At 34.2% G+C, this 25657-nt stretch overlaps 1 protein-coding gene across 1 annotated transcript; it reads left to right on the top strand.

Annotated features, from left to right (window-relative positions):
- The first annotated feature begins 204 nt into the window (after window positions 1–204).
- On the top strand, window positions 205–3762 carry LOC131633719 (DEAD-box ATP-dependent RNA helicase 52C-like). The gene is made up of 6 exons (XM_058904409.1): window positions 205–1279; window positions 1401–1484; window positions 1561–1803; window positions 1979–2137; window positions 2233–2346; window positions 2702–3762. Exons 1-6 carry the CDS (start codon window positions 542–544, stop codon window positions 3401–3403), a joined length of 2040 nt encoding a protein of 679 aa, XP_058760392.1. The 5' UTR covers window positions 205–541; the 3' UTR covers window positions 3404–3762.
- The last annotated feature ends 21895 nt before the right edge of the window (window positions 3763–25657 follow it).

Raw genomic sequence — 25657 nt, 5'->3', positions numbered from 1 at the left:
AAACAAACATCAATAGTGGAATGCATCGGAAAGTAGCTTGTTACGGTTGGCTTTTCCCAAACAAGAAAAAAAGGAGAAAACATTGCAAAAGCTAGTCGAGAGAGAAAATTGCAGCATATAGTAACGAATATTGAAGAAAATGGGATCCACGCGTTTCAATTCTTGTTGGAACTCATTCACTTCACACTCCTCACACTTTTTCACCTCACCTCACAAAAGCATTTATTTCATTTCCCAGCACCCTGCAAATACCCTACCACTCTCTTCTCTACCTAGCAGCTTTTCACCCAATCACTATCATCCACGTGTCAAATCGGGTCCCATCAATCCCACCTTTCCCTTTCTGCGTTGTAATAATAAATCAATAAATTCACTTAATTCACTCAATTAAATTAAATCTCTTCCTTTCACGCGTCGCTTTCTTTTCCAACACTCACTCTTCATCTTCTACTACTACTAACATTTTATTTCAATACTAACCTAAAACAGTTTTTTTCTCTATTTGCAACCACTCTCACTCACTCTCTCACTCTCTCTCACTATGGCTTGGTCTGATTCAACTACTCAGAAACAATCTCGTCCCTCTCAACCGCTTTACGTTCCTCAATTCCGTTCTAACGCTCCTTCTCCCTATAACAACAACCGAACCCATTTTCCACCGTCCGATGACGTTTCATCTCACTACTCTTTCAATCGCTCCACTCACAGGCCACGTGGCAGAGGCGGTTACGCTTACGGTTACGGACCTCCACGTCATTTCCCTCGACCGGAACAACAACCACGGAACTTCAACTACAGCCACGATCCTCCTCCTCATCCTCCTCATCCTCATCCTCCTCATCGGAACAATCGCGCTCCGGTTGAGACCCACATTGAGCCGGAAAATGGAGTCGGCGTCGTTGCGAATGCGAATGCGAATTTCGAAGCGTATGAATCTATCCCGGTTGAGGCTACTGGCGAGAACGTGCCTCCGCCGGTGAATGTGTTTGCTGAAACCGAACTTCATGAGGATTTGAAGAATAATATTGAGAGATGTAAGTATGTGAAACCTACTCCGGTTCAGAGGTACGCGATCCCCATTGCTGTTGCTGGGAGAGACCTTATGGCGTGTGCTCAGACTGGGTCGGGTAAAACGGCGGCGTTTTGTTTTCCGATTATATCTGGGATTATGAAAGATCGTTTAGCTTCTGGGGTGGCGTCTGTGCCACGTGGCGGTGGTTCCGATGTTGCGTACCCCACTGCACTCATCTTGTCTCCAACTAGGGAGTTATCATGCCAGGTTTTTTCTTTATTTTACTTTTTCTATTTTATTTTTTATTTTTTAAATACACAGTTTGTATATTGTATAGTTCAAAGTAGAAAACAACAACATAGCTTGAATCTAATTTTTGTTTTTTTAGATACACGCTGAAGCAAACAAGTTTGCATATCAAACAGGAGTGAAGATTGCGGTTGCTTATGGGGGTGCTCCTATTGGTCAACAGGTTTGTGTTCTGTTTTTTTTTGGTTTATGAGATTTTATGGTGTGGATTGGAATTCATTGTTTGTGACTGTAAACAGTTAAGGGTTTTGGAGAGAGGTGTTGATATTTTGGTTGCGACTCCTGGGCGTTTGGTGGATATGATTGAGAGGGAAAGAGTTTCGTTGAAGAAGATTAAGTATCTTGCTTTGGATGAGGCTGATCGGATGCTGGACATGGGTTTTGAGCATCAGATTCGCAACATTGTTCAGCAGATGAACATGCCTCCTCCAGGTGATAGACAGACATTGCTTTTCAGTGCTACCTTTCCTGATAATATACAGGTTATTAACTTTTATTCTTATGATATAGTTTTTTGTTACTGTTTTTAATGATGTTCTTGATGCTTTGAGAATTGTTTACTATATAACGATGTCTAATTGTTGTGTCTTGAAATGTTCTATTCAGTTGGTTTGTGGGTTGTATGATGATTTCATAGTTTGTTGTTGTGAACTGCAGAAGCTTGCATCTGATTTTTTGTCAAACTATGTGTTTCTGGCTGTTGGAAGGGTTGGTTCAAGCACTGAACTGATTGTACAGAAAATTGAATCTGTACAGGATATGGAGAAAAGAAATCGTCTTGTGGATCTTCTCCGACGCAATGTTGTCAATGGGAAGGTAATAATGCAATGTAAATCTACAATTATTGTAGCTAATGTACCAGCTGTTTTTGAAGTACTATGTGTTTGATAATTTGTTTTTATGCAATGCAGCTGGCTTTATCTCTTATATTTGTTGAAACAAAGAAAGGAGCAGATGCTTTAGAAAGTTGGCTGTGCAGAAGTGGTTTTCCAGCTATTGCAATACATGGTGACAAGGTTCAAATGGTTAGTAGCTTTTGTTAGTTACTTTATTTCCTCCATATTCTTTTACCGTATTCAATGCTAGTCGTCTATCTTATGTTGTATAAGCTACTGTTGCAGTGACTTGTGCTTTATTTGTTACTGTATTTGTGGTCCCTCAGGCAATCAATTACAACATTTTGATCATAGAATCCAAAATAAAAGGTGTCTAGCTTGTGACATCTATTCTATTTGGGTCATATAATCCAAAATATGGTGGCTATAACGTGACATCCATTCTATTTTGTATTACAGAATCCAAAATATTAATGTACTCTTTTTGTTTGTGTTATTACTTAAAGGTATTTTATTTTTATATTTTTTTGCATTGTGTTTTTAGGAGCGGGAGCGAGCTTTGAGATCTTTTAAACGTGGTCTTACTCCAATAATGGTTGCAACAGATGTTGCTTCTAGAGGATTGGATATACCTCACGTGGCTCATGTTATTAACTTTGACTTACCGAGAGACATTGATGACTATGTACATAGAATTGGTAGAACTGGCCGTGCTGGTCAGTCTGGTTTAGCAACTGCTTTCTTCAGCAGCAAAAACATGCCTCTTGCAAAGGGTCTTGTTGGACTTTTGCAAGAAGCAAAACAAGAAGTTCCTTCTTGGCTAATCCAATATTCCGAGTCTTCAGCACCTGGTGGTCGCAGCAGCTTTGGATCTCAACGGTCACCCTGGAGAGGCAATTATGGAGGGCGCGATTTCCGTACTGCAGCAGAACCTATAATGGTTGAGAGTTACAACAACTACAATAGTAATTACAGCAATTATGGTGGTAATGGTTTCCATAATGTTCCCGAACAGGTGCAGAATTACAACTTCAACAGCACCTACAGCAACGGAGACCATACTGCCAATACTTATACTGATACCTCGTTAGACATCCAAAACTCTAACAACAATACTGCTTTTGACAGCACTAATACAGAGATTGCTGGTGGTTACAATTATGCTGATGTTGGTTTGTGTGAAGGCAGTGATGGCATAAATGGGCCATCTGGTTATGCATCTGTTGTGCCCACTGGATGGGACTGACTTGGCTAGTATATTGCTCGTTGCATCTTTTTGCTATTGATTTTGATGCCGAAGAGCAAATAGTTTGATCCCTAACTTTAAGATAGTTCAATATTTGCTGCAGACCTTTGGTATTAAATATTTTTTGGCCCGAGACCATATCGTAATTGGAACTTACTATACAATGGGTGAGCTCGAATTGTGGATAGGATCATTTGCGTTTTGGAATCTTATAAGTTATACAAAGGATGAGCCCGATTTGTGGTTGAAACATTTATCTTTTAAGATTCGCTTTAGTTGTACTATTTATATCTCAATTTGATTTGGTCTTTTAGCTACTCTTCTAGTTAATATAAATCAGGAGGTATTTGGTATTGAAATTTGTGTGCATCTTCACACCCTCGTTTTCAATTCAGTTTCCTCTGTCTAAACAAAATTGTTGTGTGGTAAGAATACACAGACATCTGCTAGTTGCTACCACTAATTTTTTTCATTTTCAACCAGAAGAAAAAAAAATCCCAGCAGTAGGTACTAATTTTTAGCAACATGGTCCCAGACCTCCATACAACCCTCAAGTCCTTTTTCAAGTATAACTTATGAGAGCCTAAAGCATGTTACTGCATTGTCTTCCATTTAGAGAACCGGCTTGTGGTTCAAGTGGGAATGTTGCACTACTTGAAAATGCTCCAGCAGCTCATTACATTCCCAACTTCCTCCTTAATGAATGTTTTCTTGTAAGCTTTTCGAAGTGTATCTTAAGCTAGATAATTTGTTGCAGCACTAGGGATTAGGCCATTTAAACTCGGTGTCAATCCTCTATACAATTCTGCACGACTTTAACGTTTCTCACAAATGCATCCGCAAAATTCAATGCATCTTTCTGGGTTAGATATCCAGAGGAAGAAACAAGAAGCCCAAATGTCAAGCGTTTTAGTAATATAGCGAAGATAATAGTTGATAGATAAATATAAAAATCTTTACACTTGTATATATTAATTAAACTAACCCTGATAAAAAAATTGCAATAACTCATGATCAAATCTATCATGATATTTAATCTAAAATCTAAGATAGAAAACCATACGTAAATTCTTCCATCTACTCACCTCAATGGCATTGCTTGGGGCAACTCGGATGACATTTAAAAATTCCCTCTTAACTTGTCTGAGTGGGAGAGGAGAGATCAAGAGCAAATTCAGTCTTGTATGTTTTCAATTTTAACCATACAAATTTTCTTTTATTCATAATATGAACTATCCTTTTTTTTTCTTTCCTTTTTATTGGATTATTATTATTAAGTTCATTGTTGGCCACAAAAGTTGGATAAATTTGAAGTTAATTTATAGACAGTCACACAAATAAAATAGACACTCGTGAATAACAATAACAGTGTTGATTTTATGAAAGAGCAACTCATCAGATAAAATAGACACTCGTGAATAACAATAACAATGTTGATTTTATGAAAGAGCAACTCATATTTCTCACATCTATATTAGAATAAGGATTACAATAGATTAAAATACTAGTAAATAATAAAAAAAAGACTAGACTACCTTTAATATTATATAATAATAATATAATAATAATATCCAGTATCTTTTCTCAAATTTATGTTGCACTAACCTGAAACATCGAGAGTTTGTCAATTAAAAAACGAGAATGTTTGATGGAATGTATCTACGTAAACAAATCAACAATCTGCAAAGAGGGAGAGATGAACGGTAGACTAATTGTTTTACACTGAAGATGATGACGAGTGAAGTGACAATCAATCTCAATGTGCTTGGTACGTTCATGAAATACTGAATTATGATCAATTTAAAAGGCATTTTTGTTATTACAATACATGGGAGTTGGTTTAAGAAGAGTGACACTCATATCCAAAAGTAACCAACACAACCAAACTATTTCAGTAATGGTGGATGTCATAACACAATACTCAGCTTCTATAGAAGAGCGAGATGTAATATCGTGTTTCTTATTTTTCCAAGAAATAAGAGAGTTTTCAAGAAAGATACAAAAACCTTAGGTAGACTTACGATCTATGAATTCATCAGTCTAACCAGCATTAGAATAAGCACGTAATTTCGTTGAGGACGATGAGAGAAATAAAAGACTATGAAATTGGGTTCCTTGAAGATAACGAAGAATGCGAAGAATAACCGTCCAATGTATTGTAGTTGGAGAGACAACAAACTGACTAACAATATAAACAACATAAGCAATATCAAGTCTGGTAATCGTAAGGTACATCAAGCTTCCTACCAATGTGAGATACAAAGTGGGATCTAGTAGAATAACACCATCAGAGAAAGCATATTTCATGTTCAATTCAAAAGGATTATTTTCTTCTCTAGTATTAGAAGTCGAGCTTGTTCAAGAATGTTAACAATATATTTAGATTGAGAAAGAAGGTAGCCTTTAGGAGAGTATGCAACTTCAATCCCCAATAAATAGCAAAGAATATCTAAATCATTTATCTCAAACTATTTGGCTAATTGTAATTTCAAATCATTAATTCCATTGACATCATCACCTATAATTATCATATCATTAACATATAATGAAAGTAAAATAGTACCATGAAAGATAGTCCTGACAAATAAAACTGAATCATGATCAGTAGAGCGGAAATCAAGAGATGTAATAACAATGATAAACTTCTCAAACCATATAGAATCTTCTTGCACACTTCTCTGTGATTATTAGAAACACATGAAGATTGAAGAAGGTACCATATAGACTTCCTCGTGAAGATCACCATTTAGGAAAAAAATATAACATCCATTTGAGAAATATGCCACTAATAAACCGATGAAACTACAATAAGAGTGTGAATAATAGTTAGCTTGAACACTGGAGCAAAAGTCTTTTCATAATCCATATTGTATTGTTGAGAGAATCTCTTAGCAACAAATTATACTTTGTAGCGCTAAACTAAACCATCAGACTTAGTCTTGATTTTGTATATCCAATAAAATTCAATAGCACGTTTTTTAAGAGTAACACTTACTAACTCCCAAATATTTGTTTTGTGTAGAGCAAAGATTTCTCCTATCATATAGCTTGCTGCCAAAGAGGGTCAAATATACATTAAAAAACAATGTGAATAAGTTTTCTAAAACTACTTCTCTTCTTTTCTAAAACTACTTCATTTCTTCTCGTACTTTTCTAAAACACAAGCCTTTTTTTTATGACATTCAAACAGTTTATTTAAATAAATAAATATTGTCCAACTTTATAAACCCCTGAGCGCTATATTTTTTTTCTTCAATTTCTTTATGTGTTTTGGCCGGTATACCAATTTTGTGTTAGAGCAAGTGTTTTTGTTTGGATAGAATATGCGTTTAATTCCTAATCTAACGGAATACACATACTAGTTCGATCAAATTTTGATTATATTGATAAAGTGTGAAAAAATAAGGATGAAATTTATTCGTAAAAAAAAACTTTTACTATTCTACTATCTACTATCTACTATTCTACTATCTAACATTTGTTAAAAGATTGGCCAAACTTCCTAAATCGTCCTTCCCAAAAAATTAATTTATACTACAAATTGGACATTTTAGTAATTAACAAAATAACTCTTTACCTTTTTATCTCTTGCACCAAATATTCCACTTTCATTGGTCGACACACTTTCTACAACATAATACACTATCTCAATTTCTTTCTTATCTCTTTCTCTTTACTCTCTCGCTTCAATCAAGCTAAAGCTATAGGCAACAAAGGCAATTGCCTAGAGCCTCACATTTATTTTTACTAATCATGCTATAATCATACCATACCATGTCATGTGTAGCATAAATGTTTCATCTATATGAGAGAAGTATATTTGTTATATTTGTTCCTTTCTAATACAGTAAAATATATATGACAAATATATTACATATTACTATAACTATTACTATTACTATTTATGTAATTTTTAATATTTTATTGTAACTTAAACTATACTTTCTAACAATTAATATTTTTAATCATGTAAAGAGATTGGATTATTCTAAATTTTTATTGAAATTATATGAACAATGTCACGAAAATTATATTGCTAATTTTTTTTAATTGAAATTAATAAAATTTTATTTTAATATGAAAGATGTCACGAAAATTATATGAATTAGTTTTATTATTAATTGAAGAAATATATTAAACAAAATTGATTATAATAATTTAATAAATAATTAGGCTGTATTTTACGGGTCACTATCAACATAATACATATTTTATTTATTTTTTAAAATGTTAATTTTTTTTATTCTCTTTCCGTCTCATGGATCAATTTTTTTCTTTGTATAATTATTTAATAATTAAGTAATTCATTTTAAATGTATTTGTATTTAAATAATTTTATACCATATCTATTGCATGACAATATAATGTATTTTTTTAATTTTAATAATATTAAATATATATTTATCTCACGAGTCACTAACAAAACAATATTTATTTTAGTTTAATCGATCATTATTTTAATTCAAGAGACAAAATATTTATTTTTAAATATATTTTTCTCCATTTCATAATTATATTTTTTTCTTCTTTGTGTATGATTATTTAATATAATTAAATCTATATAATTACTGTTCATTTTTAAAAAAAGTAAATCATTTCAAATTTTGCATTTATATCTAAAATTTTACATTTGTATTTGATACTATCTAAGTGTTATGACATTAAGACTCATTCATGTGTTATCACATTAACAAATATTTTGTTGTTATTTTTTTTTTATTTCATGATTATCATTTGAAGATTCTAGATTACTACATATTTATTTAGTTATTTACACAATATCATAATTAAATTACTCATCCTTAAAATCCACGATGTTGGAATTGCAAAGCATGGTAAAATTGACTATGAAATAGTTGTTAAGCTTGCTGAGGTTTATCCGTCCTCAAAACTTGGCTCTATTTTGCGATTGTGTTTTTGACCTATCTTAAACATTTTTTGTGGATCATTATTTTAACTTAGAACCTAATTTTCATCCTACTAATATCTTATTAGTAAAAAAAATTAAATGGTTAATTTTCATTTTATATATGAAATTTGGTCGAACATTTTTACTTCATATTTTTTTATTTCATTCAAAAAATACTACACCACAAAATAATACACCCGGGCGATAGCACGCGTCTCTGCCTAATTGAATAGATGAAATTTTGTACAAATATTTTTTAAGAAGATATATGACAATATCTACTTTAGATATTAAAAATAAACAATATTCAACATTTAAGAAATATGAATATTAAAACGAATAAAAAAAATAAATGATAAAAAGATATATCCAGTCATGAATATGTTATTCAACACTTTCACCATATGTGAAAGAGTGTCTTTCATATTTCACTATTTATTATTACAACAATGAATTCTTTTTCATCCATATAATTTAGATACTTCAGCGCCAATCACTACTGAACTAACTAACTATCGTAATTTAGATACTTCAGCGCCAATCACCACTGAACTAACTAACTATCGATATTCTTTTATAAGTAGTTGAGTACACAAACCTACTCATTTTAATTATAAATATAAGCAAATATTTTTTTAAAATAATTAAATTGAAGTCCTTCATATTTTTTTATGGATAGCTCATTCATTTCTTTTCGTGTTAAGTAGTGTAGGGGTAGACTCACACAATTATTTTTTCTATTTAACTGATATTTTATTGTGTGATATTTATTTTTTATATAAATCGACCATATACAAATATTTTTTTTTTTAAATAAGGTTATAAATATATATATAAAAAAAAAAGATACAGCAAAAGAGAGCTGGGGGGACTAAGCCAAAAACCCACTCAGTGCGACGAAAATCTAAAGAAAGGCAAACCTAGCCTATTCTTAACAAAATCTGCTCTTAAGCACGAGGGCGGAGAATCAAAGTAAACTAAATCAGTGGAAGTAATGCCTATGTTAGCAAGGGAGTCTGCACATGTATTCCCTTCTCTGAAAATGTGAGAAACGACGAAAGACATTCTAGAAGTAATATTGACACAGTTAATCCATCTATTGCGAATCATCCAAGGAACTTTGAATGGTGGCTTGAAGGCTCTAACCACCGCAATCGAATCTGATTCTAACAAAAAAGAAAACCAACCCTTATCATTGGCGAACTCAATAGCCATCATAGCTCCCGAGAGTTCGGCGATGAGAGAGTTAGAAACACCTAAATGCTGAGAAAAAGCTCCAAGAAAACACCCGTTGTGGTCTCTAAAAATCCCACCGCAAGCCGAAGTGTCAGGGTTGTTTAACGAAGCTCCATCACAATTAGCTTTAATCCATCCCCATGGTGGCGGTTTCCAAATGACTTCAACAATTTTGGGAGCATTAGGGGGCTGAATAGAGATTTTGAGACTTTTCAAAATTCTAAAATCGTGAATGCCAATACGAGAAGCCAACTTGTTGTTATTACTAGCAGTAGAGGCAGCCGCTAGAATTCCATTGATGGAGGCAGAATAAGAGATGACCTTATCCTTGAATCTGGCACTATTTCTTGCCTGCCAAACAGAATTGAGAATGAGAATTAGGACAACATGAACCACCGAAGCGCATTGGACCGATCTAGACGTAAGAAAGCAATCCCAAACATCCGACCAGCACCGGATTCGACTGCGACTATGAAGGATATTGGAGAGCCAACTCCAAATATTTGAGACAAAAGGACAGTCGAAGAAAAGATGTTGGGAAGTTTCTTCCTCCAAGTAGCAAAGAGTGCAGACAGAGGGGAAGGAGAGACCCCTCCTCTTCAAACACTCATCAGTAGGAACCTTGTTCAAAATAAGCCGCCAAACTAAAAAAGATTTCGAAGGTTCCAAATAAGACGCCCAAACAAAGTGACTCCATCGAAAAGCTGAACTCTTCACACGTTTGAAATCATAAGCTTGTTTTAAAGAGAGATCGCCGGAGGAAGAGGGGATCCACCTAAGCTCATCCGGACGCAAGTCGAAAGGAACATGAATGCTGCAGATACGCTGGCTGACAGTATCAGGCAGAGGGGAGATTCCAACAAGATTCCAATTTCTACCAAGAAGAATATTGCTAACAGTAAGTTTCCTGTCAAAAGAAAAGCTTCCCATAGCATTCTCCAAAGGAGGCCCACACCAAGAGTCTGACCAAAGATTAATAGATCTGCCGTTCCCGAGCAACCAAGAGGAATTGCTTGTGATAACCGAAATTTCAGCCTTGACACTAGTCCAGATAGACGAAAAAATGTGGTGGTTGATAGGCTTGTGAGACTGAAAGGCACGAATTCTGAGCAGGACTGCCCAAGATTCGTTAGAGTTAAAAAGATTCCAGCAGAGCAACATATTCGAGGCCTCATTGAGGCTAACTAAGGAGCGGAGACCGAAACCACCTTCCTCCACAGGCTTGCAGCAATTTTTCCAAGCAACGGTGACCAACTTTCTTCTTGAAATCTGACCACTCCAAATGAAGTTACGAATGGCACGCTCCAAACCTCTTAACATCTCCAAAGGCCATGAATAAATGGACATGGAGTGAGTAAGCTTACCTTGCAGAGCCGATCTAACCAGTTCAACCCTACCCGCAAGGGACAGCAGCGAACCTTTCCAAGAAGCAAGTTTACAAAGGAATTTATCCGCAATAGGCTGGAGGTAGCAAGACTTCGGTCGACCTTTGAAGATAGGGACACCTAAATAAGAGAATGGCAAAGAGCCTGTTTTGAAACCCGTCATCGACGACAAAATATTTCTTCTGGAGGAAGACATCTTTCCAAAAAAAATAGAAAACTTCTCGCTGTTAATAGCTTGACCCGAGGCTAAGGAATAAGCCTTGAAAGTAGAGATAAGGGATTGAATATTAGATGTAGATCCTTTACAGAATAAAAGAATATCATCAGCGTACAGAGAGTGAGAAGGCACAAAAATCTTCTTAGGACCAGAAATCAAGTCTAAGTTTCCAGAAGTGACTAAATTTGAAATGCTTCTACTGAGAACTTCCTCCACTAAGCAAAAAAGAAGAGGCGATAATGGATCGCCTTGACGGACACCCCTAGAACACTTAAAGAATCCATGAAGAGCACCATTCACGGAAATAGAAATCGATGCCGAGTGGAGGATGTTGGAGATCCAAAAAATGAAAGTAGAGTTAAAGCCATATTGTTGAAGCACTTTGAGCAGAAAGTTCCAATTTAAAGTATCAAACGCTTTAGCGATGTCCACTTTTAAAGCGACGTTACCACACCAGCTTTTAGAGTCAAGAAGATTAATCGCTTCAGAAGCCAGACAAATGGAATCTTTGATATTGCGCCCTTTGATGAAACCACGTTGCTCAACGGAAATAAGATTCGGCATAATGGAGGCTAAACGATCCCCTAGAATCTTGGTGATGATTTTGAATTAGAAGTTGGATAGCGCAATAGGACGATACTGCTCCAGGGAATCAGCTTCTTTACTTTTAGGAATTAACACTAAAATGCTAGAATTGAAATTCGGGAGAACCCATCCTGTGTTGAAGAATTGAATAACCGCTAAGCTGACATCGTGCTTAATGATATCCCAGTATAACTGATAAAAGGAAGCTCCAAAGCCATCAGGACCCGGTGCGCTATCTTTGTTCAACGAGAAAACAGCAGCAGAAATTTCTTCCATAGACGGGAGAATAGTAAGCAAGGAGTTCATACTTGTCGTGACTAGCTTAGGAATAACTTCTTCCGCAATAGAGAGATCCTGCAAAACAGAAGAATTAGTGGAAAAAAGGTTTTGGTAAAAAGCTACCGTGTGGCTAGTAATGTTGGTCGGATCCGTAAGCAAATGCTCACCGTTTTTAAGAGAAATGATAGGTTTGGAAGAGCTTTTAATTTTATGCATCTGATGAAAAAAGGCTGTATTGCGATCACCCTCTAACTGCCAACGGACTCTAGACTTTTCGCGCCAGAAGCAATCCTCAATATTAAGAGCTTTAGAAAGCTCCTCTTGCGCATGGAGCTCCTGCAGACTCAAAGCAGCATCACAACCAGAAGATTGAACCAGGGACTGAATAGAGTTAAAATGGTTTTCAGCATTCTTCACTTGGTCAGTAACATTACCGAAGCTGTTACGGTTCCAGAGCTTAAGCTTGCTTTTGAGGATTTGAAGTTTGCGCGTCAACACATACATGGGACAGCCAATAATACTTTGCTTCCAAGCATTTTCAATCAAGTGCTTGCAATCCTCATGGAGAGACCACATTTTAAGAAATTTGAACTGAGAAACAATCTTCTGATTAGTGATCTGAAAATCAAAGAGGATGGGGAAGTGATCCGACTTTAATTTTGTAAGAGTGGTAACGGAGCAAGAAGAACAATAGTCTAGCCAAAGTTGGTTACAAATTCCTCTGTCTAATCTTCTTTCAACACAAAAAGGAGGAGATCTCTTATTAGACCAAGTGAAGGCAGCCCCTTTGGTGGATATATGAATAAGACTATTATTTTCAGACCAATTCCTAAAATCGAGCATCGGTCCTTTTGCCGGGGATCTGCTGCCCCTGTGTTCATGCGCACCAATAATGGCGTTGAAATCCCCTAAAAAAGACCAAGGCATGATGTAATTGGCTTGCAAGATATCCAACTCATTCCAAAGCTCCCTACGCTTGAATTGGTTGGTAGACGCATAAATAATAGCCGCGGCTAACTGAATGTTATCTACACTAAAAGAGAAAGCTACCATTTGCTCTGTGGTAGCCAAAGTATTCACTGTTATGTCATTACAACTTAAACACCAAAGGGAGGGTTGGTTGTTAGAGGAAAGGCCAAAGAGCTTGAAACCAAGCTTAGGAAACCAGTTTGTAGGAAGACTGTCATAAGAGATCTTAGGTTCAGCAATAAAGATGAACTGCGGATTATGAAGAACAATTAAGCGCTTAAGGGCTAATCTAGAGTGAGGTTTAGCCAGACCTCGAATATTCCAAAAAAGGCACTTCATTGGGAAGAGTTGTTGAGGCCTGCTTGGGACCTTGTACCATATTTCAGAATCGCTTTTGATGTATTTGACTTTTTCTTTTTGTTAATTTTGGAGACAGCCAAACTGAAAGCACCACGAACCAAAGGAGTTTGAACTGCAGCATCTTCAGCTTCGGCCAGAGCAGCCCAAGAATTGTTGAGAAATATCTTATTCAGAGAATTTGTATCAGCATCCTCAGGACCTGCAGCCTGAAATGGAACAGGTTCAACTGGCACTGCAGCATAAAAATCCAAGTTTTGAGTGTTCTCCACAAACTCAGAAAGTTGGGACGATGAAGAGGGTTGAGAAATGAAGTTGGTAGCAGGGTTAATAACATTTTCCACGCTAGGCATAACAAGGGCCAGTTCCCCATTGGATGGAGGAGGACAGTTATCTGCAATAGGGGAATTGAATAGAGTAGGATCAGGGATCTCTGCAGTAGTGGCAATAAGGTTGATGTGATTTGTAGCCGGTGGATTCACAGTGATGGTAGGGGCTGGAGTCGTGGCTTTAGGAATAAAGGAAGGTTTGGGAGGTTTAGGAACAGAGCCATGATCTTTAAGGAGCAGCTTGCAGGAATTGACATTATGCCCAATCCTTTTACAGTGGTTGCAAAATTCTGGAAGGTTTTCATATTCGATATCAGAGAAGAAAGCGAATCCCTCGCGTTCAACCAAAACATTGTGGTTAAGCTTTTGAGTAATATCCATATCAACCAACACTCTAACGAATTGCCCGAATGTTCTGTCGAATCTGGATTTAGAGGCAGCGTTATCAATGCATATCGGAGTGCCAATGCTGCTAGCGATAGCGAACAAGATTCTTGGTCTCCAGTACTCTTGAGGTAGCCCAAAAAATCTAACCCAAACCTGCGCCGAAGAGTTTTGTTGACAGGCCGGGTTAAAATCTCTTGACCAAGCAAACAGCTTCAGAGTACCCGGGTTAAGGCTAACGGATCCAGAGGCTCTAACCCTCCGCATATCTTCAGCACTGGAAAAGTTGAATTCATAAAAACCCTTGCCAAGAGAGAGTACTCCCCAGTTTTTCGTATTCGACCATAAGTCGGCAAGCTTTTTGCGCAGCTCAAACACAGTTAACGGAGACGAACCTTTTGGCCATAAAATTCTTCCATGGAGGTTGTTCTTACATTCCTCAAGACCAACCTTATACTCATCTTCAGGGATGGTTATGGAAAGCCTGTCCCCTTTAACAATGGCTTGTGGAAGCTGGGAAGACGGAATGTCGCAGACCCCATTGAGCGCTTGAGCAAAAGATTTGGGAGGGGTTTTGGGATCAGCAGAAGAAGATGGAGCTGTAACCTGAGGAGAACCGGACCTGATTTCCGGAAAGAGAGAAGCGAAATCCATGAATTTAGGTTATAGGAAGGAGATGGAGGGCACCGCCATTCACTCAGAGGAGGGAGTACACTTGCATTTAATTTTAAAGATACTCAAACACTTTATGATATAACCACATGAGAATATCATTTTAAATGAAAATAACAAACTTATGTCGAACATAAATAACATGTAATATTCACGCAAAATATGATCACATGCACAAATTATGATGTGCGTAACAAATGCACAATTTATGTAAAAATGTGTGTCCAATGTATGTTATATAAATATCTTTTCACATTCAACATTTTTTAACTATGTTTTTTCTGTTAACATTTATTTTACAAAAAAGTTATACATGTAACTTTGCTATTTATTTTAATTTTTTTGCTACTTTATTATTATTATTATTATTATTATTATTATTATTATTATTATTATTATTATTATTATGCTATAAGTAGTAAATGTACGCCGCGAATAATCAAATTCTTTTTCATTTTGATTTTTCTCTTCATTGTTTTTATGTTTTTATTTTGGAGTGCGTGCAATGCTTTGTGGTTTGAATTTGTGCTTGATTCATTTCCATAAGAAAAAAATAGAAGAGGTTAAATGAAGAGATATAATATCTTAATTTTATATTTTTTAAAATTGATATGTTTCAAGTGTTTTAATATCAGGTGACTATCTTTATAAATAAACAAAAAACATTTAAAAATCTAAAAAATAATTAAATAAATTTTAAAAAATCAATTGATATTATTAGATAACTAAACTTTATCTATTTTAAAGAAATTATGAATAAATAAATAATTTTACTTTATTTTTTAGATAAATAAAAATATGAGAATATATTATATGTAAATGATAAAACTACTACTGCAATAAATTCATGTTCATATCATTATGGACATTATTTTTTTATTTTCAAAACTTCAAAGGTGATTGATAAGAAAACATAAAACTAAAAGTTTTGAAGAAAAAAAATAGATGAGACTCTTTAAAAGTATTTTAATATTTCAATTCATTTAAGCAAATTATTAATGAAATTATTATAAACTAAACGGAACTATATAGAGATCAAAAGATAGGAAGAGAAGAGAACAAGCAACATTGTATTATATTCTTCTCAAAGGTGAACTTTACATTGTAACATGAGTCTTATTTATAGGACCCAAGGAAGGTAGAAAATTAAGTACATTAAAGTGGAATAGGAAGATGAAGAATAAGAAGTGGAATATGATTTTGTATGACTAAATATGTTTAATTTTTTAAGGGATAATTTTTTGATAATTATATGATAATATGTTCATATGCATATGTATGATTAAAGTGTTTAATCATGAGATACTATTATATTGGTTTTGAATTATATGGGAGGTATTGAATATATCTGTATTACACAGATGAATTTGGACATAAAATGTATAATAGAAAAGCTATCGGCTTTTTCCTCGGGCTTGTACTACACTTATATCAGTACAATTTAAGCACATGTCATTGTAAACCAGTAGTTTACAAATTACACTTAAATGTGTTGTTGGTAAAACCGGTTGGGTCATTTCGGATATAATATGATGCGAATAATTTGTATTGAAGAACCCGAAGTTTCTTCAATCCAGTCAATATTTGTGTGTTTCTAAAGGAAAATAAAAATTTGAGAAATTGCGTTTTTATGGCATTAATGGTTGCATCGACTAAACTATCATGCATATGTCTCTACTCACAACCAGAAGTTTGTGAAACTATTTTCTCAACTAATTAGACAAAATCTGGTTTTCTGGATTTTTTTAGAAATTCCTGTATAAGTATCACATATATATATTATTAAAATTGATATTGAATATCATGTAATATATGTTCATAAAAAGAAAATGAACTCGAAGATCCATTCTTTAGACGTCTAAAGTTAATTATATGGTTGATACTTATGAGATTATCAATTCTAAATTATATATTTGAAACACCCAATGTATGATATTAAGATATTTATTCGCATTAAGCCAACAAGCTACTATATCTTAGTCCTCCCTAATTTATTCTAATATCTCTCATCTAAGTGAATATTTGGATGTGTTGTGTATATTTCAATTGCTCCAATATAATACATTAAGATGAGTCATGAAAGAATATTGGAAAAATATAATTAATATGAATCTCAATTTTGAGGATATAATTTGAGAAAATAATCAAATACTTGATTGCAGCCCAGTAGGCTGATTATCACTTGATAAATTAATTTTCCCAATATTAGGGGGGAGGGAAATGAACAGCTGAAATCATGAACAAGAAGTTCAAATGAACAAGTTAAAATAAATTGTTGTCTTGATCCTCGTACAAATCAATATGAACAAAAAGTTTAAAATATTATTCATTTGCAAAGTTTATGAAATAAATTATTAGCTGGTAATACTCCACTCAAAGTGGGTTCTCCTATTGGATAATATAATATTGCAAATGAGTTATTGTTGCGCCTGAAGCGTGGTATGAAAGTCGGTTCCAATGTTAAAAGTCCTCTACTAAGAAAAGAAACTAAAGATGACCCAAGTGAGGATATGAAAATGCTAAGAGCACTTTGACCTAATTTAATTTTCAGTTCCAGAAGAACAAATCAAGTACTTGAAATATGAAATAAAGAGATCTCGATAAATTATGTCATGGATGAAATGGAATGGAACCGAAATTGAGATAACCAAATAAAGTCAATATTGACAATATCTTTGTATACAATATAGCGCTAAAAGTGATCAATGATAACGAGGATCATGAGTCAAAGTCTATTAAAAATTATAGACTAAGTGAGAATTGGCCAAAATAAATATACTCAATTGAAGAAGAATTAAACTCACTTTACAAGTGACTCACTTTTGGACCTGTAGTCCGACCACCTCAAGGTGTGAAACTAATTGGATATAAATGAGTTTTTGTGCAAAAGAAAAATAAGAATGATATAAAGTTTTATTTATTGCTCAAGGATTTTCCCAAAGACCTGGAATAGGAAGATGAAGAATAAGAAGAGGGATGGACATCCACTAGTATAAATGTTTATAACACTCCCCCTTGGATGTCCATTGAGGATATGCCTCGTTAAAACCTTACTAGAAAAAACCCAGTGGGAAAAAAAATCTAGTGAAGGAAAAAGAGTACAATATCCTTTCATTTCTCCCCCTCAGTTGAACAGTCATTTCTTCGATGAAGACCAATCTTGTGTACCAGTTGATTAAAAATTCTGCTTGGGAGTGACTTTGTGAAAAGGTCTGCAAGGTTATCACATGAACAAATTTGTTGGATGCTTATATCACCATTCTTTTGGAGATCATGAGTAAAGAAGAACTTTGGGGAAATGTGTTTTGTCCGGTCTCCTTTAATGTAACCATCTTTCAATTGAGCGATGCATGCGGTATTATCTTCATATATGATCGTTGTATTTAATTTTTCAAAAGATAAACCACAAGTATTTTGGATGTGCTGAATTAAGGATCTCAGCCAAACGCATTCTCGACTTGCCTCATGTAATGCTAAAAGTTCTGCATGATTAGATGATGTTGCTGCTATGGTTTGTTTCACCGATCTCCAGGAAATAGCTGTACCTCCACATGTAAACAAATAACCAGTTTGTGATCTACCATTATGAGGATCTGACAAGTAACCTGCATCTGCATAACCTGTTAATTCGAATTGGGATACTTTTGTATAAAACAAACCCATGTCTATTGTACCTCTAAGGTAACGAAGTATATGTTTGACTCCGTTCCAATGTCTTCGTGTAGGTGAAGAACTGTATCTTGCTAATAGATTTACAGCAAATGATATATCAGGACGTGTATAATTCGCAAGGTACATTAGTGCTCCAATTGCACTGAGATATGGTACTTCAGGACCAAGCAATTCTTCATCCTTTTCTCGAGGTCTGAAAGGATCTTTCTCCACATCTAATGATCTAACAACCATTGGAGTAGACAACGGATGACTTTTGTCCATATAGAAGCGTTTTAACACTTTTAAAATCCTGCAAACGTAAATGCATCCATTCATATCGAGCTTTTGGTAGGATAACCGTTTTTTGATGATCATATCTATCTTTCAAATTTTTCCACAAGACATGTGGGTCAGTTACGGTAAGATACTCATTTTTAAGATCCTCGTGAAGGTGACGACGGAGGAATATCATGGCTTTTGCCTTTTGTTGATCAGATGATTTATTTCCTTCTTTAATAGTATCACCGTGACCTTCTGCGCTTAAATGAATTTGGGCGTCTAGGGCCCATGTCAAATAGTTCTTTCCCGAAATATCAAGAGCCCCAAAATCCAATTTTGTAAGATTTGACATACTTAGTAGTTCTATCATAAAAATAAAAGAAATAAAAATATTATAATGAGATAATTATCATAAAGGAAATATTAAATATTAATATTTAAAATAATACTTTTGTAAATTCTAATATTTAGAAATAACACAATAGTAAACTAGATTGTCACATTAGTCTTAAAATTATTTGTTTTTTTTTTATAAAAAAAATATATCAATTTAGTGACATAATACATCTTACATATACAAAATAAATAAATAGATAAATAAATAAAAATAAAGCATTATGAGTTCTTCATGAACTATACAATGTTATTTCGCTATCCTTCAGGGATGCTCTGCTTTTGTTACAAACAATGATCTAAAAATTATAACCATCCTTCTGGGATGCGTTAAAATTAAAACCATATATCCTTCTGGGATGCAAAAAGTTATTTCTTCTTTCTCTAATTCAATTCCATCGAATAAACAAAAATAATTCTTTCATGCTTTAAGCCAAATCCACCTTTTAATCCTTTGACACAATTAAATTTATTTGTGCACTATCCATCAAAATTGGAATCATTGTAAAACCACATGTGTTATCCACAACCTCAACAACATCAACCCATCTTACAAAAAGTTGAGTTGCTACCTAAGATTTTTTTTTTATAATATTCTTAAACATACATCAATTCTATGACAAATAAAATTACAATAAAATTACATAATCTTAACCATAAAATTACAATAAAATTATCGAACAATAAAATTACAAAATGTTAAATGTCCTAATATGATTATAAAATTACTGAATATCATAAAAAAATAATCTCCTCCAAATCATACCTGAGAGCGTCGTGCTGATAACGTATTATAAACTAAACGGAACTATATAGAGATCAAAAGATAGGAAGAGAAGAGAACAAGCAACATTGTATTATATTCTTCTCAAAGGTGAACTTTACATTGTAACATGAGTCTTATTTATAGGACCCAAGGAAGGTAGAAAATTAAGTACATTAAAGTGGAATAGGAAGATGAAGAATAAGAAGAGGGATGGACATCCACTAGTATAAATGTTTATAACAGAAATGTTTTAGTGTTTATTTATAAAAGGCCAGACCAAGAGAATTTAGATCAACAAAAATATTTTAAAACAAGTGAAGAAAACTATGAGTTCGTTTTATTTATTTAAAAAATAAATATTGAATAAAATAATACTTAAAATATATTTAATTTACTCATCAATATTTTTGAATAATATACAACTTTTCTTTTCAACGCTCCCTATGGCTCTCATTATTTTATAAATGAAATATACACGAGTTTCACCATTTTATTTGAGAAACATTTTTAAAGCGAAGATTTAACATATATTTCACTCAATATAAAAACGTATGTTAGAGAAAGGGCGAGAAAGAGAGACTTAAACGTCTTTCTCAATTTTTTATGGTATTTAGGGCAAAATAAATAATACACAAAGGAGAGTCTTACAATTTACTTATAGTATAACACATGTAAATAGAAGCTCAAGTAATCAAAAAGTTTAAAAAACTATCGATAGTTATTAAAATTACTATCAGGTGATGATGAATACTTCTTCGTTATTTAGTTAGTGCAACTATTCATATGAAAATAAGTACGATCATATTGTTAGTGAGATAGATAGGTATCCGTCTTCACAGTGAATTTCCTAGATGAATCATAGGTAAAATTTATTAAATAGATTCTTAAAGTGTATTCCAGTTAGTAGCTACAATAACGTTAATCCATAAAATTTAAATTGATAACTTTTTACTTGTTTTTTATATTAAATGTGTATGATTATAAAAACTAAACTACTTGAAAATAATTTTAAACAAAAATTGTTTTTGCCGATAATGTTTCCAAACAATTATTTTTCCTAAAATAAACATTCGATGATACCATGTCCATCATTCACAAATTGTTATTTTCAATTTTATATTTATAATAATGAGAATCAAATAATAATTAATGAGATTAATTTCATAAACTATAAGACTAAAAATAGACAACAATCATAGTATTTAAAATGCTTTAGTTATATTGATAGAAAAAATAAAACTTATTGTTATAATGTGGATTCTGTAGGCTCATTTCTTATTTGAAATAATGACGTAGAAAAGAAAAAGTTCCAAAATTATATCATAACCATAAGCAAAAACATAAGATAATTGAACTAATATTAATTGTAATACCCTACTAATATTTGTCTAGAATCATATCAGTAAAATATTAATAACTGGTACTGAGTACATATAAATTGCATACATTTCAAAAATACATTGAAAATGAATATATAAGATGTACAAAACAATAATACAAAATGGAAGAAAGATCAAGTGTAGTCTTCATGCAATCCGGTCACAAAGCTCGTAATTCAAAGCTTATAGCAAAACCTCGATCTTAAATAGTACCTAAAAATCAATCCTACATAGTACCTGAAAATAATAATGAGTGGGTGAGATTTCTAAATCTCAGTGAGTTCTCCTTTCTTATGGGTCCTCTCGGCTCTACACTGTACATGCATCATCTACAGATCCACCATTGATCCAAGGTTCCCTCATTATCACGTACAGAGAAACATAACATCATATGAGACCGGCTCCGATGTACCTTTACTTCACCCAAGAGAAATGGTCTCACCTTTTGTATACATATTATAATGAATAAGGAACGAAGGAGATACATGGATTTTACCGTTGAGTCATCACTATGACACAACTAGTCCAATATCTGAGGAGTCAAGTCTTACACTTGAGATTCACCCAACGCAAGCGACTAAGAGAAATAAGGTGGTGACGTATCTTTGGGTGTTCATCCCCAAGAAATAGCTCCTGAACTTGGGAGTGGTATCCATTCTTGAGATATCATACTCAATAAATAACTTGACAGTATGAAGCAAGAGGCATTCTCAGGATCACATCCGCGAAGAAATAACTTCATACATAAGCGATACATCACTTTTGGACAACGTCCTTGGTGAATATCTACATTCTCTTTTGTCCATTCTCTAAATTACTTCTCTCCTATACTTATAATACTAAGGATTATAAGATTTAAGAAGTCGCCGAGGGAAAAGGAAGTGGCGTCACTTCCAATAATTAATATTTTAAATATCATCTTCTAAGGGTTCATGTCTCTCCGGTTTGATCATTTTAGACAAGTGAACTTTCATGCACATTCATTAAGCTTTACATGGTAACTCTAAGCTTTACTTTCTAGATTACCACTATTACCTAAGAGTTTAAGATGGTTGTGGAAGCTTAGTAATCTCATAGCCCTTAACGTTAGCTTCCCAATGCTTTTGACTGCGTCATAATCCAAATTATGAGTCTCAAGTTATGGTCTAAATAACAAAGTCCACTTTCGGTCAAGTAGCAATCAATCTGCACCCAATGCAAATTGATTTGCACATTTCAGTTTTGCTCTAAACCCAGTTTTATAAAGGAGCAATCGATTTGCATTCAGTGCAAATCAATTTTCACCTGTAGCAGACCCAAAATAGTTTTTCCTGCATAGAACCAGTCCTAAATGCATTCTAACAAGTGTTCAAGTTCTCAATCATAGCCTACTCAGTTCATAACAATAACACCATGAATTTGATCATACAACACCATGAATTTGAACATACAATTTTGACTTTTACACACACAAAGATTCACTTTTCATGTAAGGATCCAAGTATATCTCTATTTTTCTACTTACTCTACCAGTCATGGAAAATCAAGAGGAAAATATCAATACAAGCAAGGCATACAGGGTTCATGATCATCATTTAACATGCAGTGTCAGTCCAATATAACAATCACCAAGAAGAACCACAATGTGAACATACCACACATATAATCACAATATGAACATTCCACACATATAGTCATACAATCATAAGAAATTACTCACAAACCCTAAATCCCATCGTGCATTTCCCCCACTACTTCTATCCAAATCTTGTGGCTCAAACAACAATTGCTTGATTTCAATGTAAGGCTCGATCATATTCCCATCTTTTGTGACAACACAAGTGCTATCAATCTAACCAAAAATCTTGTTTTACACTCGCGCACTAAACACATTGAAATTAGGCACCATTTTGTTAGAGATCATGTAGAGAAAGGTGATGTTATATTCGAGCATGTTGAAAGTAAAAATCAATATGCCGACATTTTTACAAAACCGTTAGAAACCGAGCCTTTCTTACATATTCGTAGGGAACTCGGTGTTCTTGACATATCGGATAGGATGCAACTATAATAGTTGCATTGGCTCTATTTATTCATATCCTTGCTCTCATAATTTTTTTAAGTTGTATATTCAAGCAATGTGAGGGCAAACTCATATCTCCTGATGCTAAGGTAATATCGTTTCAACTTAAAATCCCTTGCTGGACTCTTTAAAATGGTAAACTCAATACCGATACATGTATATCTATGCTATACTTGTTTTTATTATGTCTTGTGTTATATGATACATGTTTAAGCCTTTATATATGTCGCATCATGCATAAATGTTCTCTCTTAAATGAAAATTGGAAATTTGACAGGCCTAGGTCGACCTCCCATTTCTATAGGTCGACCCATTCAAAGAATTTTTTTTAAAAAATTCCTAAACAATATGTGAACAATGTTTGCTTATTTATTTTTAATCTTATGTTTGGATATTCCTTGCTGCTACTTTGTGTTAGTTTGTAAGGATAAGACATCGAGCTTATGCTCATATTTGATGTTTTTATTTATGTTATTCTCCCTTTCTTCAATTTCCTCTCTTCTATCCTTTTATGCGATTGATAGTTAGAGATCATGAATGCCTATTGCAAATGTTATGATCATAGATAAATGACTATTGTATTCTCTCTCACGCGTTTCTTGGTTCCTTTTTGATGTTGTCAAAGGGGGAGAAGGTATTTGAAAGCTGACCATTTCAGGGGTGCACCAAGACAGGGGGAGGAAAACTCTCCATGTGGATATTCTTCTTTGAAGTAATGATGCAAGAGTTGTCTTGTGTCTTTGATTGACTCATAAGGACAAGTTGACAAGTTTTGCCATCATCAAAAAGGGCGAGTATGTGAGGGCAACACTGAGTTTAGAGGACAAGCTAGCAGCAACTGGAGAATAGGGAAGGAAGGATTGAAGCGAAGCAATCTCGACCCCGATCCTTCCTTGTGAAGCACGGTCGGATACTTGTGAAGCGAAGCAATCGTCAACAAGCTAGCAACAACTGGAGAATAGGGAAGAAAGGATTGGGGTCGAGATTCATCAAGATTGTCGACAATCACTTGGTTCTACTTGAATCAAGGGGAGAGAAGTGTTTAAGTTCAATTTTACTGCATAATTGTAGTTGGTAATTGGTAAACTCTTCTCTTGTTAAACAATTTGCATTCAATACATATTATCCTAATTCCATTTGGAATTAGGGGAAGACGTACCCTACGCGAGGACGACAAAGGGAACTTCCTAAACAAATACTGCGTTCTTTCTTGTTTTCGCTTTATCTTTTCGTAATTGTTTGTGGTGAATTTCGTATTTGATCAAAAGTTGAAACTTGGTGAAAAGTGCTCACCAAGTGTTTGATAAAATTCCAAACACAAATTTTTCTAAGTTTTTGTTAAACAGTTGATTGTGAGTAATTCCATATTGTGTGTAGATTAACAAATTGGTAATTACGTCAAAGTGCAAAACTTCGTTTCATTAATTTTTTCATCTGGTTTTATTCATGCATATCCGGCATTCAATAGCTTGATCGTTCTAGACGATTTGTTTGTTTCCGGGGCAACAAAGTTTTAAACACAAATATTTGGTAAAATTTGAAAACGGTGGTCTATTCACCCCCCTCTAGACCCACCTTATCGTCTAACAATTCCTTACTAACATATTAATTAACCACTTATATCTAATTATTATGGGTTATCATCTCTTACTAATAAACTCTTTTATCTAAGACTTCAATCCTTAAATAGTTGCTACAAACCTCTTAGTGTCAATTCACCATTTAATTCGATATTATTTCTTGGATCTTGCCACTTTTGAGGCTGCTTTCATCATGTTCTCCTACTATCACCAAATCAGAGAAACGTGACGATGTACTTCCTATCATCGCTTCCAAGTATGGACTTTGTAGGATATCAATAAACATATCAACTAGTTCCTTCTCATGAAATGGTGGTTGAACGCTAGCAACTAAGTCTCTCCATTTTTTAGCGCACTCTTTGAAAGACCCATCACTCTTTTGAGTAAGACTTTGCAATTTAGTGTGGCTCGGAGCCATATCAATATTGTACTAGTAATGCTTTATGAATGCCACAACCAAGTCTCTCCAGGTGCGGACATGGTATCTCTCTAATCGTGCATACCATTCCAATGATACCCCACTAAGATTGTCTAGGAAGCAGTATATGAGTAACTCATCATTGCATGGGTAAGAAGCCATCTTCCGAATGTACATTGCTCGATGAATTTTTGGGCAGATAGCTCCTTTGTATTTCTCGAAATTCGGAACTTTGAACTTTGGGGCCAGTACCATATTTGAAACCAGATACATGTCACTAACATCAAGACCATGAGTGTATTTTCCCTCTATGGCTTTTAATCGTTACTCTATAATACAAAGCCTCTGAATAGATCTGGCATCTTGGTAAGCTCTAATGTTGTTCACTGGACCTTCCTCTA

The sequence above is a fragment of the Vicia villosa genome, linkage group LG1, assembly GCF_029867415.1.
Source record: "Vicia villosa cultivar HV-30 ecotype Madison, WI linkage group LG1, Vvil1.0, whole genome shotgun sequence".
NCBI classification, from domain to species: Eukaryota; Viridiplantae; Streptophyta; class Magnoliopsida; order Fabales; family Fabaceae; genus Vicia; species Vicia villosa.
The sequence above is the reverse complement of the archived record's forward strand: the minus strand, read 5'-3'. Positions and strand labels throughout refer to the sequence as shown.

Bases quoted from the DNA above. Each gene is read 5' to 3' on its own strand.
- LOC131633719 (XM_058904409.1), top strand. From the start codon at position 542: ATGGCTTGGTCTGATTCAACTACTCAGAAACAATCTCGTCCCTCTCAA. The intron at 1,485-1,560 runs GTTTGTGTTCTG...GACTGTAAACAG, and splicing joins GTGCTCCTATTGGTCAACAG to TTAAGGGTTTTGGAGAGAGG. The intron at 2,138-2,232 runs GTAATAATGCAA...TATGCAATGCAG, and splicing joins GCAATGTTGTCAATGGGAAG to CTGGCTTTATCTCTTATATT.